The sequence below is a fragment of the Phascolarctos cinereus genome, unplaced genomic scaffold (genome assembly GCF_003287225.1).
Source record: "Phascolarctos cinereus isolate Bilbo 61053 unplaced genomic scaffold, phaCin_HiC Scaffold_4;HRSCAF=312, whole genome shotgun sequence".
Lineage (NCBI taxonomy): Eukaryota > Metazoa > Chordata > Mammalia > Diprotodontia > Phascolarctidae > Phascolarctos > Phascolarctos cinereus.
This window is the reverse complement of record NW_027555847.1, coordinates 546,355,638-546,373,646: the sequence shown is the minus strand read 5'-3', so window position 1 is coordinate 546,373,646 and position 18,009 is coordinate 546,355,638. Positions and strand designations below refer to the sequence as shown.

General features: G+C 36.6%; 1 protein-coding gene across 4 annotated transcripts in view; it reads right to left on the bottom strand.

The window, feature by feature from the left end:
- LOC110208741 (nuclear transport factor 2-like) overlaps positions 1-18,009 on the bottom strand; it is a 39,129-nt gene that overhangs the window by 7,466 nt on the left and 13,654 nt on the right. For all 4 annotated transcript variants that reach the window (XM_020986880.2, XM_020986881.2, XM_020986882.2 and 1 more), the window contains exon 4: positions 710-808. In XM_020986880.2, the coding sequence (XP_020842539.1) occupies positions 710-808 (99 nt within the window). The remainder of the gene's footprint in view (positions 1-709; positions 809-18,009) is intronic.

Here is an 18,009-nt window from a genome sequence, read left to right as displayed (position 1 = left end):
ATCCTTTTCCTTTTCCTAAGACAGCCTCTGGACCATTGCTAATTGTCCATAAATCCACAGGACACATTTTTCCTGAGACTTTAATATAGTTCTTAAATAGTCTCCAGGTTTCTTATAGATTACTGACATCTTTAATTCTACCTCTCAGTCTTTTCTCCAAATATTTATATTTTTTCTTCCCTTTCATAAAACTGAATAACCTTCTGATGTCTTGGTTTTTTTTCTCCTGCCATGGTTGAATTTACTTATCAATTCCCAGTCCAGTTTCTATTCAATAATTAAGCCCACGTCTAGTAAATTTCCCTTCTATCCCATCCTAGGCATCATTTGATGCACATAGGTAAAGCTAAAAGGTTCAATGTATCCAAGGAACTAGGATAGGTCATTCTGGGAATGATAAATTCTATGGTGATAGATAGCAGATTACTTCACCCAAAGGCTGAGGTGTTTAGACCAAAGTTTCAGTAACCTACCATGGGTAATCTGATCATTCAAGTAGAAATTAAAAAAACCCCAAGGTTAATGGGCAAGGAAAGAACTTAAAGGGGCTAATGAAAAGATAGTCAGTTTTGAGATCAAGGAATGATTCAAGAAGCGTAGAGGGATTACCAACAATATAATAAGGAAATGAGAAACAATAATAAAAATTTATACTTACCAAATACTCTTCTTATATGTATTAAGTAGCATTGATTTTTCAAATCCTTACCTTTAACTGACCCACAACCATACTAAGGATACAGTTATCTGGAGCTGGCTGGTGATCTTGAGATGTGATACTGTGCTGGATTTTTTGGAATGGAAGATTCTGATGAGAAGGGGGAGGGGGAAACATACACATAAAACATTTGAACTTCAAATAAGGTAAACATTTATTAAATTTCACATTAACAAAAACAACAAATGGTACATTTACTTATGAATTGACACCATTAAATTCCTGGATGATTTTTAGGTGGCAATGCATTATTGAATTTTATTTGTTCCAAAGGCTAATAAACTATTCTATTTCTGCTATTATTATTGAACTCTGAAAAATCTAAACTCACCACTCTATTCTCAAAGCTGGATTACTGCAAAAACAGAAGAAAGAAGTCCTAAGAGACAAGATGAAAATAAATGGATAGGGATCATTTCATGCTCTAAAATTATATACTCAAAAGTCCTATTCAGATGACCTCACTGTGGTAAGGAAATGATCTTGATTCTTTTAGGTTTTGCTGATTGAGCACCAATTCTAGCCAGTCCTCAGTGAAAAGACTTCAAATATTGGATCAGTAACAGACTATGGTCTTCAATATTGATTCCAGAAGACCATTTTCCATCAGCATCATTCCTCCTCCAGGATAAGCCTCATCACTACGCAGATGGACTCAGTTTTTGGTTTACAACATCTTCTCAACTCCCATAGAGTGCCAGACCTGGAATCAGGAAGACTCATCTTCTTGAGTACAAATCTGGCCTTAGACATTTATTAGCTGTGTGATGCTGGGCAAGTCTCTTAACCCTGTTTGCCTCAGTTTCTTCATGTGTAAAATGAGCTAGAGAAGGAAATGGCAAGCCACTCCACTATCTCTACCAAGAAAACCCCAAATGGAGTCATAAAGATTTGTACATGACTGAAGCAACTGAACAACAACAAAAACACCAACTCAACTCTTTCAGGTACCTCTCCCCTCTGATGAGACAACTGGAGGGTAGAGAAATAAGCCCCTCCCAAAGCCTTCCTTTATAGAGGCCTCAGAACTTTGCAGTAATTTTCCATTTCCCATCAGCAGCTCTGCTTGGTTTCAACTCCACAGAGCATCATGCCTCCATGCTGGGTTCCACCCTAATACCCTCCATTCCAGCTTCCTTTTGTGGGTTTCTTGCCCCAATTAGATTGTAAGCTCCTTGATGGCAGGGACTATCTTTCTCTTTCTTATTTGTATTACCAGTGCTTTGAACCAGCCTGACACATAGTAGGCACTCAATCAATGTTTATTGAATTGAGTTGATTACAAATGCAAAAATATAGACCTGGGTACTGTGTCAATTGGTTTTACTTAACTTTTTTTTTTGGCAACAGAAAGAGAAGATTACTGGGAAGGAACCGTGGCATAAAATAAAAGCATCAATAAAAAATTTGTAATGGGGCCTTGGCACATGCCCAGATCAGCCAAGATGGAGGCCCCTACAAGGGAGATGCCAGAGACTTGCTTCTGAGAGAAGACCATTCTGCTTTGGCCTACCACATTGTTGGGAACAGCCTCTTTCCATAGGCTATATAGCCAGAACTGCCTGTGTTTAAAAATCTACTTGACTGAGGCACAGTCTCTCTTCTTCCAGGGGCATCTAGCAGCAAAGGTCTTGTTTACCCACAGTAGGGTCACCATCAATCAATCAAAAGAGCACCTGTTTTGTTCCAGGCACTGTGCTAAGTGCTAGAGACACAAAAAGAGGCAAAAGACGTCCCTGTACTCAAGAGACTATAATCTAGTGGAAGAAAGCCCACATGCAAACAAATATATACAAAGCAAACTATATATACAAGATAAATAGGAAATAATTAAAACAAAATGAAGGCACTGGAATTATGCAGTAAGTTGGGCAGACAATGAAATACCTTTTCCTTCCCCTTAGGCCTTGTGGGCCTAACAAACAGACTTGGGGTTTGGGGCTTCCTTCATTTATCCTTTTTAGTTCCAAGGGAGGGAAATGGAATTCCAGACACAGAAGTTCAAGCTAAAGTAACCTTGGAGCCCAGCAATTCAGGTTGACATTGCCACCAGTTTAGCAAGGAAGCCCTGAGAAGTCAGGGAATGATTTGGATTAAGAGCCTAAGGGGGTGATTTAGACTTGGAACCTGTTGGGACTAATGCTATCTGAGAACTGAGCTAAATTGTGGATCCAATTTTCCTCCTTTCCTCAGAAAACAAGGGCATCTAGGAAGTATTATGTCCCCTAGGTGCTGGGGTAAATGTTTCTATGTTCTCATTGTGCCTTTGAAGCAAATATTTCTTTGTTTTCTTTTCTTTTTTGGCTAGGCAATGGGGTTAAGTGACTTGCCCAGGGTCACACAGCTAGTAAGTGTCAAGTGTTTGAGGCTGGTGAAGTAAATATTTCTTCAAAAAACTAACCTGATTGTTAAATGGTTTAATGAACCTAGGGCATGTGGTCCTCTAAAATTAGGGCAACACAACAGGTGAGGGCTTGAGCCAATAACATAGATGAGACACTTCCCCAAACCTTTAAGGGTATGTATAGAAAGCCTTGGAGGATTTGGTGAAAATGTAACAGACTTGGTCTTCAGGACACTGTTGCACACTTAAAAGAAAAAGACTATAGTCCAAGGAGGCAGCATGGTACAGTGGAAAGGACATAAAAATTGGGGTCAGAGGACCTTAGTTCAAATCCCAGCTCTGCCACTTAATAACCATGTAAATGAACTTTGAGCAAGTCACTGACTCTCTACAGACCTCAGGTTCCTCATCTATAAAAAGAAGGCTCTGAGGCTTTTAAGGTCACTTTCATTCCTAAATCTATGATTGTATGAGGACTACCTCTCCAGGTAAGTTTGGTGAAGCTCATCACTGAAAGGTTTGCCTCCATGGGATGATTTTTTTTTTTGGCCACAGCAACTCAATGATTATCTAAAATTAGGCAGTCAGATTTTTAAGCATTATTAAGCACTTGCGATGTGTCAAGCACTATACTAAGGCTGGGAATACAAAGAAAGTCAAAAACAGTCCCTGTCCTCAAGAGGTTCACATTCTAATGGACCGGAAGCCATTCCAATAATTATGCATAGTCAAGATATGTAAATGGAAGGTAATCTCTGAGAAAAGACATTAGCAATTAGGGGGACTGGAAAAGGTCTCTTATAGAAAGCAAGATTTGAGCTGAGTCTTGAAGGAAGCCAGGGACTCTAGGAGGCTTCCAGGCATGGGGAACATTCAGTATCTATACATGGAGTTGGGAAAAATGGTGTAATGTGTCAAGAATAGCAATTAGGCCAGTGCAGTTGGATAGAGGAATGCAGAATAAGAAATGAATGAATCCTGCCCCTCACCCACCCTCTGTTTCATGGAGGTAGGAGGTCCACTGATGTTGTACATAGCACAGGCGTTCAGACTTTTTCAATGCATTAATAGGTCATGCTGAATTTTTCCTCTTCATTTTCTTTTTCTTTTTTTGTCTTTTAAAATAAGAGCCAATATGAAAAGGGTTTTATATGCCAAACAGAAGTCTTTGTATTGATCCTGGGATTTATACAAAACCACTGGAGTTTGCTGAATAGTGAGGGGAAGTGATAATGGTCAGACCTGTGCTTTAGGAAAATCACTTTGGCAGCTGAGTGGTGGATGGAGAGACTTGAAGCAGCATGACCAATTAGAAAGCTATTGTAATAGTATAGGCAAGAGGGTATGAAGGCTTGTACTAGGCTGGTGGCTCTGTGAGTAGAGAGAAAGGGATGTATATGATTGGATATATGAGGTGAGAGGAAATGAGAAGTTAAGGATTATATTGGATTTTGAGCTTGAGTGACAGGAAAGATAGTGGTGCTCAAGCACAATAAGGAAATTGGGAAGAGGGCACAGTTTAGGGAGAAGGGAAATATAATGAGCTCTGTTTTAGATACGTTGAATTTCACATGCCTATGAGACATCAAGTTTGAAATGTCCAAAAGGCAGTTGATGATACAGGACTACAGCTCTGAAGAGCAACTAGGGTTGGATACATAGATCTGGCAATTATCTGTATAGAGATGGTCACTGAAACCATAGGAGCTGACGAGATCACCAACTGAGAGCGTGTAAAGAAGGACCCAGGACAGAGCCTAGGGGGGACAATTAAATTTAACAGTCATATCACCTGGAAGAGGAACTAGGAAAGTAGATTGAGGAGTGGTCTGACAGATAGTAGGAGAACCAGGAAAGTGCAGTGTCATGAAAACCTAGAGAGATAAAAGTATTCAGGAGATGATTAATAGTGTAAAAAGCTACATAGAAGTCAAGGATGAGGACTGAGACAGACCATTAAATCCGGAGACAGTTTCTCTCTATAAATCAGAAAATGACTAAAGAAAATATTTTATGTGAATATAATGGAATGCTATTATGGCCTGGGAAATGGCAAAAAGAATGGTTTCAAAGAAACTTGGGAAGACTTGTATGAGCTTGAAACAAAGTTAAATGAATAGAACCAGGAGAATAATTTATGTAATAACAACAACCTCATAAATACAAACAATTTTGAAAGACTTAAGAATTCTGATTGATGCAATGACCAACCATGATTCCAGAGGATATATGCCCTTGACTTCCTGGTAGAGACTCAAGATACAGAATGAGATGTATTTTTGGCCAAGAACAATTTGAGAATTTACTTTTCTTGAATATGAGCATATGTTACGAAAGTTGTGCTTTTCTTTTCTTTTTCCCAATGGGGAGGGAAGGTGAGAAGGAGAGAAAATAAATGACAAATAAGAGAAAAAATTTTAAACATATAAGCATATTTTAAGAAATCATTGGTAACTTTGAAGAAAAGTCTCAATTAGATATTGAGGTTGGAAGCTAGGATGCAAAAAGTTCAGGAGTGAAAAGAAAGGAAAAAGAGTCATCTATTATAGACTGCTTTCTCATGGAGTTTAGCTGAAAATAGAAAGATATAGTATGACAGGTACTAAGGGTGATTAGATCAAGAAAGGGTTTTTTTTTAAAGGGTGGTTGAGACATAGGAATTTGTTTTTGTTTTTGGTTTGTATTTTTTTTTATAGCAGAGAAGGATCTAGAAGAGACTGAAAATAAGGGAGAATGTGGGGATGACAGCAAGGTTAATTTGATTGAGAAATCATGGCAAAATGTGATCAAAGAGAAACATAGAAGAGTTTGCCTTGGAAAGGAGAAAGACTACCTCTTTCCTGGAAACCAGAGGCGGAGGAGATCATGGAAGGAGAGTTATGTGAGATGGGGAAAAAGGAGGATTTCTTGGCAAATGGTCTCCATTTTTTCAGTGAAGTGTAAAGTGAGGTCCTCAGCTGAAAGGATGGGGGAGGAGTGCCATGGGAGAATTGCAGAAGGATGAAAAGTTTTAGCCATTATGGTAAGTAGAAGAGCAAATCAATTAAAGAGATATAAAAGAATTACCTTGCTACAGTGAAGGTCTAGTTGAAATTACGTAGCATAAATTTATAGTGGAGTGGACCCAATCAGTACAGTTTCATGATTTTTCCCAGTTTCATTCAGCAGCATGTGAACAGGAGAGGAGGAGAATGATGGTGGGAGTAATCCAAAACATGACCAGTGATAGAACAAGAGGAAAAGAGATACAAGAGTAGAGGGTGGTATAGAGTTGGACTGATTTGCTGAAGGGCTGAAGAAGTAAAGGAAAAAAACTTAGTAAGTGTAGGGGATATGACCTGGCCAAGAACTGAGGGATAGAACTGCAGGTCATGGTGAATATGAAGAACAGGATTAGGTGCCATAAGGTAGAGGGAAAGGTGCCATATTTTCACTTTTATTTTAGTTTTGTATCCATTTTGCTCTTTGTTCTTATCAAGCTGGTGGTATAACTTCAGAGGGAGCTAATTGTGGAATGACTTCCACATCAATAATGAAGTCTTTCTTTCTCCCCTTCTCAGAAAACTATCCAAATAACAAAGTATTTTTAAAAGACAAAAAAAGAAAAAGAAAATGAAGAGGAAAAATTCAGCATGACCTATTAATGCATTGAAAAAGTCTGAAAGCCTGTGCAATGTACAACATCAGTGGACCACCTACCTCCATGAAACAGGGGGTGGGTAAGGAGCAGGATTTGTTCATTTCTCTTCATTTGAGTCATACTTGATCTTTATAATTTTGTTAATTCACTTTTGATTTTATGTAGTTGTTCTTTCCATTTACATTGTTGAAGTCTTGTGTATATTGTTTTCTTGGCTCTGCTTACGTTCTCATGTAGTTTATGTAGACTTTTTGAGGTCTCTCTGTATCTGTCACATTCATCATCTATTACAGCACAGTAAAATTGCACTGCATTCATTCATTCCACTACATTCGCAATTTATTTAGCCATTCCTCAGTTGATGGATATCTAGTTTATTTCCAATTCATTATTATCCTCAAAAATGCTGCTACAAATATTTTGGTGTATGTGGAGACTTCCTTCTTATCAATAACTTCCTTTAGGTATAAGCCAAGTAATGGCATCTCAGGCTTAAAGGGTATGGATATTTTTGTCACTTCATTTGCATAACATAAAATTGCTTTCCAAAATGGTTGTACCATTTCACAACTTCACCAACAATGTATCAGTGTGCTTTTTATCCCACAACTCCTCCAGCATTGACTACTGTCATTTTTAGTTAACTTTGCCAATTTGCAAGGTGTGAGGTAAAATCTCAGGGTTGTTTTTCTTTTGCATTTCTCTTATGATCAGTGATTTGTTTGTTTTTGGAGGGTAACTGACTTGCCCATGGTCACCCAGCTAGTAAGTGTCTGAGGCCAGATTTGAATGCAGGTCCTTCTGACTCTAGGGCTGGTGCGCTAGACCCTGTACCACCTACTTGTCCCTATTATTGGTGTTTTGGAGCATCCTTTAATGTGGTTGGGAATACTTTGTAATTCTTTCAACAACTGTTCATGTCCTTTGGGCACTTAGCCATCGTTGAATGCCTATTAGATAGACAGATAGATGGATATAAATTATTTGTACATCTTGGACACCAAACCATTATTAGAGAAATTTGAAACAAAGATTTTTTTTCCCCATTCAACTACTTCCCTTCTTATCTTAGGTACATAAATTTTGTCTGTACCTAAGTTTTTCAGTTTGATGTAATCAAAGTTTATCTATTTCATATTTTGTAGTTATATCCCTTGTTTGGTTAAGAATATATTGTCTACAAGATGACTGCCTCCTCTCACAAAGGCTGTTTCTGGCTGGCCCATTACCAGTGATGAGAGTGGGGTTTGGTTATAAAATCATTAGCAGATACTGAGGAAAACTCAGCTAAAGCACAATTGTTTTTAAAAAGGGAAAAACCTGGATTAATGTAGTCTTTCTCTCACACTCCAACCATTCAGAACCCATTGCCCTGACTAAAATAAAGGTGGCCTATAAAATAAAGGTGGCCCATTCAACCTCTAAGACAGGGTAATAATGTTGCCTTCCCAGGATACCAGGCAGCTACTGCTTAGCTAATTTGTTACACTAAAGGCAACTAGAACCACTGATGATATATAGGAGATAGGTGGTCAACTGGAGGCAGACTATAGCAGCCTCTCCTGCTAAGGGGTTTGTTTTTAAACTGGCTTGTGGAATGGAAGAAGGAAACAAATCAAGAAGTCATTCCTATATTAGAAGAATTTTAGCCAAGACAAGACTGACAAGGCTTTGATGATATGATCCCTATAGGAGAGTAAAAACAAAAACAAAAACAACAACAACAAAAAAAACCTCTGCATAAATTATTTTGTTTATTATTGTAATTAGATTTTCACAATGAGGGTTTTGTCTTTTTACCATCTAAAGTGCCTTTTTTCCTGTTAATGTGACATTAAATTTTAGTTACAAGCAATGGTTGGTTGCATAGGGAACAAAATAATTGTATATTCAGTTTTACAGAAATAAAAGAATATTTGTCTTAGAAAAAAACATATATTGTCTACCCATAGCTATGAGAAGTATATCATCTGCTTCTCTTCTAATCTTTAAAAATCACTTGTCTCTAATATTAAGGTCACATATCCATTTAGACTGTTTTGTAGAATATTCTGTAAAATACTAGTCTGAGCCTAGTTTCAACCAGACTGCTTTCCAGTTTTCCCAGCAGTTTTTATTTTAAATCAAAAAAGGAGGTTTTTTCCTAAGTAATTTATGTTTTCCATTTTATCAAACAATGGGGTTATTGTGTTCCACTGTTTCTGATTCTCCCTTGCCTAGTCTGTTCCATTGGTCTATTTAAAAATCAATACAAGATGGTTTTGAGGACCACTGCTTTATTGTTTGAGGTCTCAAAGTGCCATTCTCCATTTATCCCTACCTCTTTTCACCATTTCTCTTGCTGTTCTATATCTTTTGTTTTTCCAAATGAATTTTGTTATTATATTCTCAAGTTCTACAAAATATCTCTATGGTAATTTGATTGGTATAACATTAAACATGTAAATTAATAGTAGTTATATTGCCATTTCAATTATTTTGGCATGGCTTTAAGCCCTGAATATAATATTCTTCCAGCTATTTAAGTTTTTCTTTATTTCCTGGTTTTTTGGGCTTTTTTTGGTGAGGCAATTGGTGTTAAATGACTTGCCCAGGGTTACACAGCCAGCAAATGTCAAGTATCTGAGTCTGGATTTGAACTCAGGTCCTCCTCACTCCAAGGCTGAACCTCTATCTACTGCACCACCTAGATGCCCCTTTTCTTTATTTCTTTAAGAAACTCTTTAAAATTAAATCTATACATATCTTTTGTGTGCTTTAATAGCATAGTATCAGATACTTCATGCATTTTTTTTTGGCTTTTTGGCAAGGCAATCGAGGTTAAATGACTTGCCTAGGGTTACACAGCTAGTAAGTCAAGTGTCTGAGGTCACATTTGAACTCAGATCCTCCTAACTCCAAGGCCAAAGCTCTATCCACTGTGCCCCCTAGCTGCCCCTACTTAATGCATTTTGAGAGAGAGAGAAAGGGGGAGGGAGAGAGAGAGAGAGAAAGAGAGAGAGAGAGAGAGAGAGAGAGAGAGAGAGAGAGAGAGAGAGAGAGAGAGAGAAAGAAGCTTCCATTTGTATTCTGAATCCGTTGGTTCTCTTTATTGAGGTGGATAGTTTGTTTCCTCATGAGTCTTTTGAAATTGTGGTAGATCATTGTTTGACAGAGTTACCAAGTCTTTCAAAGTCGATTCTTTTTATAATATTGCTGTTACTATGTAAACTGTTCTCCTGGTTCATTTTGCATCAGTTCATACAATTCCCAGGTTTTTTTCTGAAACCATTCTCATCAACATTTTTTTCCTTTCATTATTCAACATTTCTTAAAGCAAAATAATACTCCATTATATTCATATACCATAACTTGTTCAGCCATTCCCCAATTGATGAGCATTTCCTCAGTCTCCAGAATTCTTTGATACCATAAAAAGGGCTGCTATAAACATTTTTGTACATAGGGATCCTTTTCCTCTTTCTTTTGTCTCTTGGGAGCATTGTACTCATAATGCCGGATCAAGGATGTGCAAAGTTTAATAGTCCTTTGGAAATAATTTGAAATTGATTTAGAGAATGATCGCATTAATTCACAACAATGCGATACTGGATGTATTTTCCCACATCCTCTCCAGCATTTGTCATTTTCCTTTTTTTCTTTGTCATTTTAGTCCACTTGGTGAGTGTGAGGTGGTACCTCAGAGTTATTTTAATTTGCATTTCTCTAATTATTGTGATTCAGAGCATTTTTCATATTACTATTGAGAGCTTTGATATCTTCCTCTGAAAACTATGATGGTGATTTATAATTGGAGAATGGCTGTTCTTGAAAATTTGACTCGGGTCCCCATATATTTTGGAAATGAGATCTTTATCCAAGAAACTGTTACAAAGGGTTTTCCCAGTTTCCTGCTTTTCTTCTAATTTTAGCTGTATTGGCTTTGTACAAAAATATCTGTATTTTACTTAAATATTTTGCATCAATATTAGGGAAATTGTTCACTAGTTTTTTTTCTCAGTTTGGAATCTTCCTGGCTTAAGTATCCAAATCATATTTATGCAATAAAAAGAAATTGGTAGTACTCCTTTACCTATTTTTTCCCCAAACAGTTTAAGTAATATTTAAATTAATTGTTCTTTAAGCGTTTGGTAGAATTCACTTGTAAATCCATTTGGTCCTTGGGGCTGTTTTTTTTTTCCTGAGGGAGCTCATTTACGGTTTGTTCATTTTTCCCCCTCTAACACATTATTAAATATTTCAGTTGGTCAATTTCTATTTTTGTAAATACTCATCCATTTCATTTAGATTGTCAATTTTATTGGCATATTGTTCAGCAAAATGGCTCCTAATAATTGCTTCTATTTCATCTTCATTGGTTCACCTTTTTCACTTTTGATACCAGTAATTTAATTTTCTTTTAAAAAACTAAATTAGCTAATGTCTAATCTATTTTTATTATTTTTAAAACCAGTTTCTAGTTTTATTAGTTCAACTATTTTTTATTTCAATTTTGTTAATTACTTCTTTTTTAGGATTTCTATTTTATTTAATTTGTTGTTTTTCTAGGGATTTTTAAAGATTCATCCCTGATTCACTGATCTACTCTTTCTCTCTTTTATTGATGTAAATATTTAGAGATATAAAATTTCCTCTAGGTGCTGCTTTGTCTGCATCCCCAAGACTCTGATATATTGTCTCACTGTTGTCATTATCTTTAATGAAATTATTGATTGTTTCTATAATTTGTTCTTTGACCTCCACCACCATTTTTTAGGATTAAGTTATATAATCTATGCCTCAAAGGTCTTTTATTGAATATTATTTTTATTGCATTGTGGTAAGAAAAAAATATGTATTTAATATTTTTGCTTGTTTGCATTTGTTTATAAAGTTTTTATGCCTTAAACATAACCAATTATTATGAAGATGCCATGCAAAGCTGAGAAATGGGTATATTCCTTTCTATTTTCATTCAATATTCTCCAGAGGGCTAAGATATGGAAGTTTTCTAAAATTCTACTATCTCCTTAACTTCTTTCTTGTTTATTTTATGGTTAGATTGATCTAGGTCTGAGAGGGGGTAATTGAGGTCCCCTACTATTATAATTTTACTATTTCCTCCTATAACTCATTCAACTTTTCCTTTAAGAATCTGGATGCTATGCCATATACGTATATTTTTAATACTGATATTAATTCATTATCTATGGTACCTCTTAGCAAAATATAATTTACCTGTTTTTCTCTTTTCATTAGGTCTAGTTTTGCTTTTGCTTTGTATGAGAGCATGATTGCCACCCCTTCCTTTTTTTTACTTTAGCTGAAGCATAATACTTCTGCACCATTCCCTTATTTTAACTGTGTAAATCTTTCTCTTTCAAGTGTGTTTCAAGTGGCCTTCTAAGTCTTTGGGTGCAGCCTTTTGACTGAGTCCAAATTCTACAGGACAAATTCTTTTACCAAGGGGATTTGTTCTGTGAAGTTTGGATTCAGTCAAAGGGCCACTCTTGAGGATCTAGAGGGCCACATGTGGGCTTGAGGCTGCAGGTTCCCTATTCCCGACATAGGGCTATAGTTTTTCTTCTGTGTTTTATCCTCTGGTTTGGGTATTAGGATAATACATTTGTCTCATAAGAAAGATTCTTTTTTTTTTTAAAGGCAGTTGGGGTTAAGTGACTTGCCCAGGGTCACACAGCTAGTAAGTGTCTGAGGTCAGATTTGAACTGAGGTCCTCCTGACTCCAGGGCTGGTGCTCAATACACTGCGCCATCTAGCTGCCCCCATAAGAAGGATTCTGGTAGGGTGCTTTCCTTCTCAATTTTTGAGAATATTTGTCAAAGTATGGGTATTAATTGTTCTTTTAAAGTTTGATAGGATTCTCCTGTGAATCCATCAGGACTAGGAAGTTTTTTTCCCTTTGATAGTTCCTTTAAAGCTAGTTTCAATTCTTTTTCTGAGGTTGGGTCATTTAAGATGTCTCTATGATATTCTGATAGTTTGGATATTTTATATTTTTGAAGGCATTCTCTTTATTTTTTGTTCTCATTTTTGTTAGTATAGAAATGTGCACAATATGTTCTGATTATTCTTTTTATTTCCTCAGGTCTTTTGTGATTTCACTTGCTTATTTTCTATTTTTTTATTTGATTTTCTATCCTTGTCTTTTTAATCACATTAGCAAATAGCTTATATCAGTTTTATCAGTTTATATCAGTCTTTTCAAATAACCAACTTTTAGTTTTAGTTTACATTTCTATGAGGTTTTTTTGTTTCCATTTTGTCTACTTCTACTCTAATTTTTGATATCTCTTCTTTTGTCCTTATTTTTGGTTTTTTACTTGTCAGTTTTCTAATTTTTTTAAATGCATGTTGAGTTCATTAATCCTTTTTCTCTTCTATTTTGTTAATATATTGTAGGGATACGATTCCCCCCCACCCCCAGGATGGCTTTACCTGCATCCCAGAAATTTTAGTAGGTTGTTTCACATTATCATTTACTTTCACATTTCTATGATTTGTTCTTTGTCTCACTCATTATTTAAGATTTCATTGTTTTCTCCATTTGGATCTGTGCCTTTTGTTTGTGTTTCTTGAACAAATGACTATTTTTATTGTATTTTGTTCTATAAAGGATTTCTTCCTGAGATCTTTGGCATTTTCCATTTCCCCCCCTTATTTTCCTCTATTGCTCACTTTTGGACTCCCCTCTAATGGTGGTTTCCCCTAGGGGATAGATCTCAAAGCTTCTCAGCCTCCTTTTACACTAAACAATTCCCACTTCAGTTTAAGTCTTTGTCCCAAGTGACTTTTGAGGGGGACAGAACTGACCCCTGATGGATGCAAGGCTCTTTCCATCAGGCTTAGTAGAGGGCTACTTAACCCCCTACCAGTACTTCTCCTTTCTTCTCTTCCCTTCAGTATCCTATCCTATTTACTCTGTTCCACAGTTCTCTGGCCCAGCAATATAGAGCATTGCAGGCTGGTATTATTGCAGACTGTACTGACTTCTGTCATTTAGAGTTTAGATCTTCTGACACTGGAGTAGCTGTGTCAGGATACGGGATGAGTTCTATTTCAAGCCCAGATGTGTTCTGCCTCCTTCCCTTTGTTCCCTCTACTCCCCTACAAAGATCTTTTACAGGACAGAATGCTGCCATGTGTGCTGGCTATTGAAGCCTCAGCAAATTTCTACAATTTGGAGTTTAGACCTAAAGAGCACGGGAAAGGAAGAGGAGGGACTAGTGTGTGTGGTTACATTTTGTTGTAAGCCTGTGGGTTGGCTGGCTAGCACAGCCTTGCTGCTAGTAGTGGTAGTCGAGAGGGTTTTAGTTTCCTGGTGTCCTAGACTATGGAGAAAGCAGAAGTTGTTTTAATTTTGGCACATAATGTCTATCTAGTACTCCATTTTGTTAATCACATGATCCATGAGTCATCTATTTCTTGTCTTGAAAAAAGTATTCATAATATATAGGTGTGAAGCTTCTGAATAGTCTATACATCTTTGTCTTTTCTCATCCTTACTCCTGAATCACATTGTCCACCATAAGTTCTCACATTCCCACTTTTACACTATAATCACTGAATAATACAGTAAATGTTGGCTTAATTTGGAAGATCTTATTACATTTTTTGTAGTATTTTTCCACCTCTTCATCCTCTGCAACAAATGTAGGCATATAAGAAGTAATTATTTTCATGTAGGTCACTTTGTAAATAATGATCACAAGTACTGAAATTAAGAGTGACCAATGTAATGACAAAGAAACACTGTTTCTTATTGCTTTTGGATGATCACATCAGCTCTTTCTTTTGTCTGTCCAAGGAGAATTTTTGATCCATCTTTCAATTTAGCTGATATTTCCTTCCTTCTAGATTTATTTAGATACAGCAAGAATGCCAAGATTGGTACGATAAAGTTACTCTCATAGCATGTCCACTTAGTCATTAGACAAAGATTTCACTTGTAGAGTATCAACAGCTAAGTTTCTACTTAGAGTCTATTAAAAAATATGATTCTTAGTATCTTATCTGTAGAAGTGGAAGAGTATTGCACTGGACTTGGGGCCATTTTGTATTTTTCTTTGTTTCACGGATTACTGTAGCCAAACAAATCAGCACTGTGTGGCCAGCCTCCTGGTAATGTGCCACTGTGTGCTTCGCTAGGCTTTTCACCTGACACAATTACAGTCTTTCTGGGACCTTACTTAAAGCCCTTCCAGCATGGTAGAAATGATTAGAGCTCATGCTCCACTGCATAGCCTTCTCCTCTCCTTGACCAAGCATCCAAGTAAGACTTTGTGAAGGATAGCAAGGTAAAACAACAGTATAGGAATTAAACAAATGAGGGCTACTAACAAGTGGTCTAGGAGTTTGGAGAAGGGAATGTGGGCTGGAAACGACCAGAAAGGCTTTGTAGGATAGTGACTCACACTATGTTACTCTGAATATTGGTCAACCCCCTTAAGAAAGCAATTACTGTACACCACTCTTAACTGAGATGGAAATAATAGGAGACAAAATTGTCATCACTGTACAGGGGAGATATTTTCTGTATTCCCAGAATAAATAAATCATAGTTTACCCATTACCCAATGGCAGGTAGATAGTACAGTGGATAGAGTGCTGTGCCTAAAGTCAGGAAGACTCATCTTCTTGAGTTCAAATCTGGCCTCAGACACTTACTAGCTGGGACACCCTGGGAAAGTCAACTAACCCTGTTTCCTCAGTTTCCTCATCTGTAAATTGAGTTGGAGAAGGAAATGGCAAACTATTCTAGTACCTTTGCCAAGAAAATCCTCAATGGGGTCATGAAGAGACAGACATGACTGAAAAATAACTGAACAACAATTATCCATTGCCTATAGTACATATGGACCCCCATGCTGTAATGACTAGCGTATACCATGGGTATGAACAATTCCTCTCCTTCAGAAGATTACACTTTCATCTCAACCAAATATATTGATAATGTAAATCTATAGGAATCAAGACTACCTGAATATAATATATATGTGGCAGGTGGGGGGGGTATTCTGATTGAACTGGGTATGGGCACTCAGTCTAAAAACTCTTTCTGTCTCTTCAAGAAGATGTTGATAAAGTGATATATCAATCTATCAAGAACATGTTTTTTGTTTCATCTAATTATAGTGCTCTTCCAATAATATTCTCTATAAATAAAACACGAATTTTAAACATTTCATTGAGGCTTTCTTTGTCTAATTTTTAAAAGTGTCACTTATTAGATAAATCTATCTTGGCCATGAACAAAATGCAGCAGTTCACACATTGGAATGCTTTAAAAATATACTGGTTCTTTTCTGGTTCATGAAAATTACTTCCGTTGTCTTTAACTAAAGTAAGAGTTTAGCACTTGGGGGGAAAAGATTTAATTTAGACTGTTCCATTTACACAATCATAGCATTCAGAGTTGGAAGGGAGATTGTCTAATCTAAAATCCTAATTTTATAGATAACAACATGGAAATCCAGTAAATACAAGTAACAACACAGAAGCAGAGTAGGCAGGAACTCTGAAGTCATTTAACCCATACCTGAATAGGGACAAAATAACATTCCTAATATAGTTCGAAGTACTCTACAGAGGGAGACCCTGCTACCTTCTGAAGATAAGATTGTCCTGCTTTTGGATATCTCTAATGGTTAGAAAGGGTTTTTCTTACATCAGGACCAAGTCTGCATCTCTGTTAACTTTCACTCATTATTTCCAGCTCTCTTTCCTGGGGTCAAGCTTATCAAGCTTAATCTTTCTTCTATATGATAGCTATCTTTGAGTATGGGGAAGGAAATGGCAAACTACTCCAATATCTTTGCCAAGAAAACCCCAAATGGGATCACAAAGAGTTGGACATGACTAAAAGTACTGAACAACAACAAATCTTTAAGTATTTGAAGAGCTATTGATTCCCCCAACTTTAAGTCTTCTCTTCAAGCTAAACATTCCCAGTTCCTTCAGCCAATTCTTATATGACATGGTCTCTGGCTTCATTCTTCTGTATATATTCCAGTTGACCAATGTTTTTCCAAAAACATGGAACACACAACTGAACAAAATCCTCCAAATATGGTCACCTCCATGGTCCTGGACACTATGATTCTCAATACAGAGTAAAATCATAATAATTTTTTTGGCTGCTATATCACCCTGTTGAATCATATTGAATTTGTAGTTCACTTAAAACTCACAAACCTTTTTCAGACACTACTGTTTAGCTACTATGCTATACGTATAAAGTTGATTTTTTAAAAATTCAAGTAGGAGACTTACAAGTTCATCTATCCACACATAAATTTCATCTTATTAGAAGCAGATCATCATTTTAGCTTGCTGAGATTTTTAAAAATCTTGATTCTATCATCTAATGTGCTCACTCCTGAGAGAAATTATTATTTCTCTCTTGTATTAACTAGTTATTGTTTTGAAACCAAGGTTTTTCCCCTTTTCTACTTCATCATCCAGAAATCAACTGGTGTGGGAAATCTCAGGCAAAGGTTTACCCAAACCAAGATCTAATCAGACAGTAAAAGAAATTCTAAGTTTGGGCTCATGGGAAGATTCCTGCTCATTGCATTTACTCAGACAGGTGTAGGAAAATGTGGATTCTCTCATTTGTGAGACAGGTGATACTGAAATTGATAAGTCTCTTTGACCAAGACTTGAGTGATCTGAATCACATACCCCCAACATCCTCATTATAATATAGCCCACCTCCCAATATAATATTATTTTCCTCATTAATTATTAACCAGTTGATTGCCCCCCTCAGAAACACCCACTCTTCCAAGGGTATATAAACTGTAAGCCTACCACTATAAGGGTCTGGCATTTGAGAGTATCGCTGACCTCTTTTTATTAATAAACATGCTAGACTTATTAATAAAGTGATTAAATTACCCAGAAACTATGTCTCTTAGACTTTGTAAATGTCACACTAGCTTTCTAGCTTTATTTCATATAAAAATTTGACAAGCATCCCACCTAGGTTTTTATTCATATCATCAATAAAATGTTGATAGGATCAAGGATAAATTTTTTTTTCGCTTTTTGGTGAGGTGATTGAGGTTAAGTGACTTGCCCAGGGTCACACAGCTAGTAAGTGTCAAGTGTCTGAGGCCAGATTTGAACTCAAGTCCTCCTGACTCCAAGGCCAGAGATGTATCCACTGTGCCACCTAGCTGTCCCTAGAGTACCACATTTCAAGCAGATATTAATTAACCCATTAATAGCTACTCCATTCATTCATTTAACAAGTTTTGAATCCATATAGCTGCATCAACTAAGCTCATATATAGACTCTCTCATAAT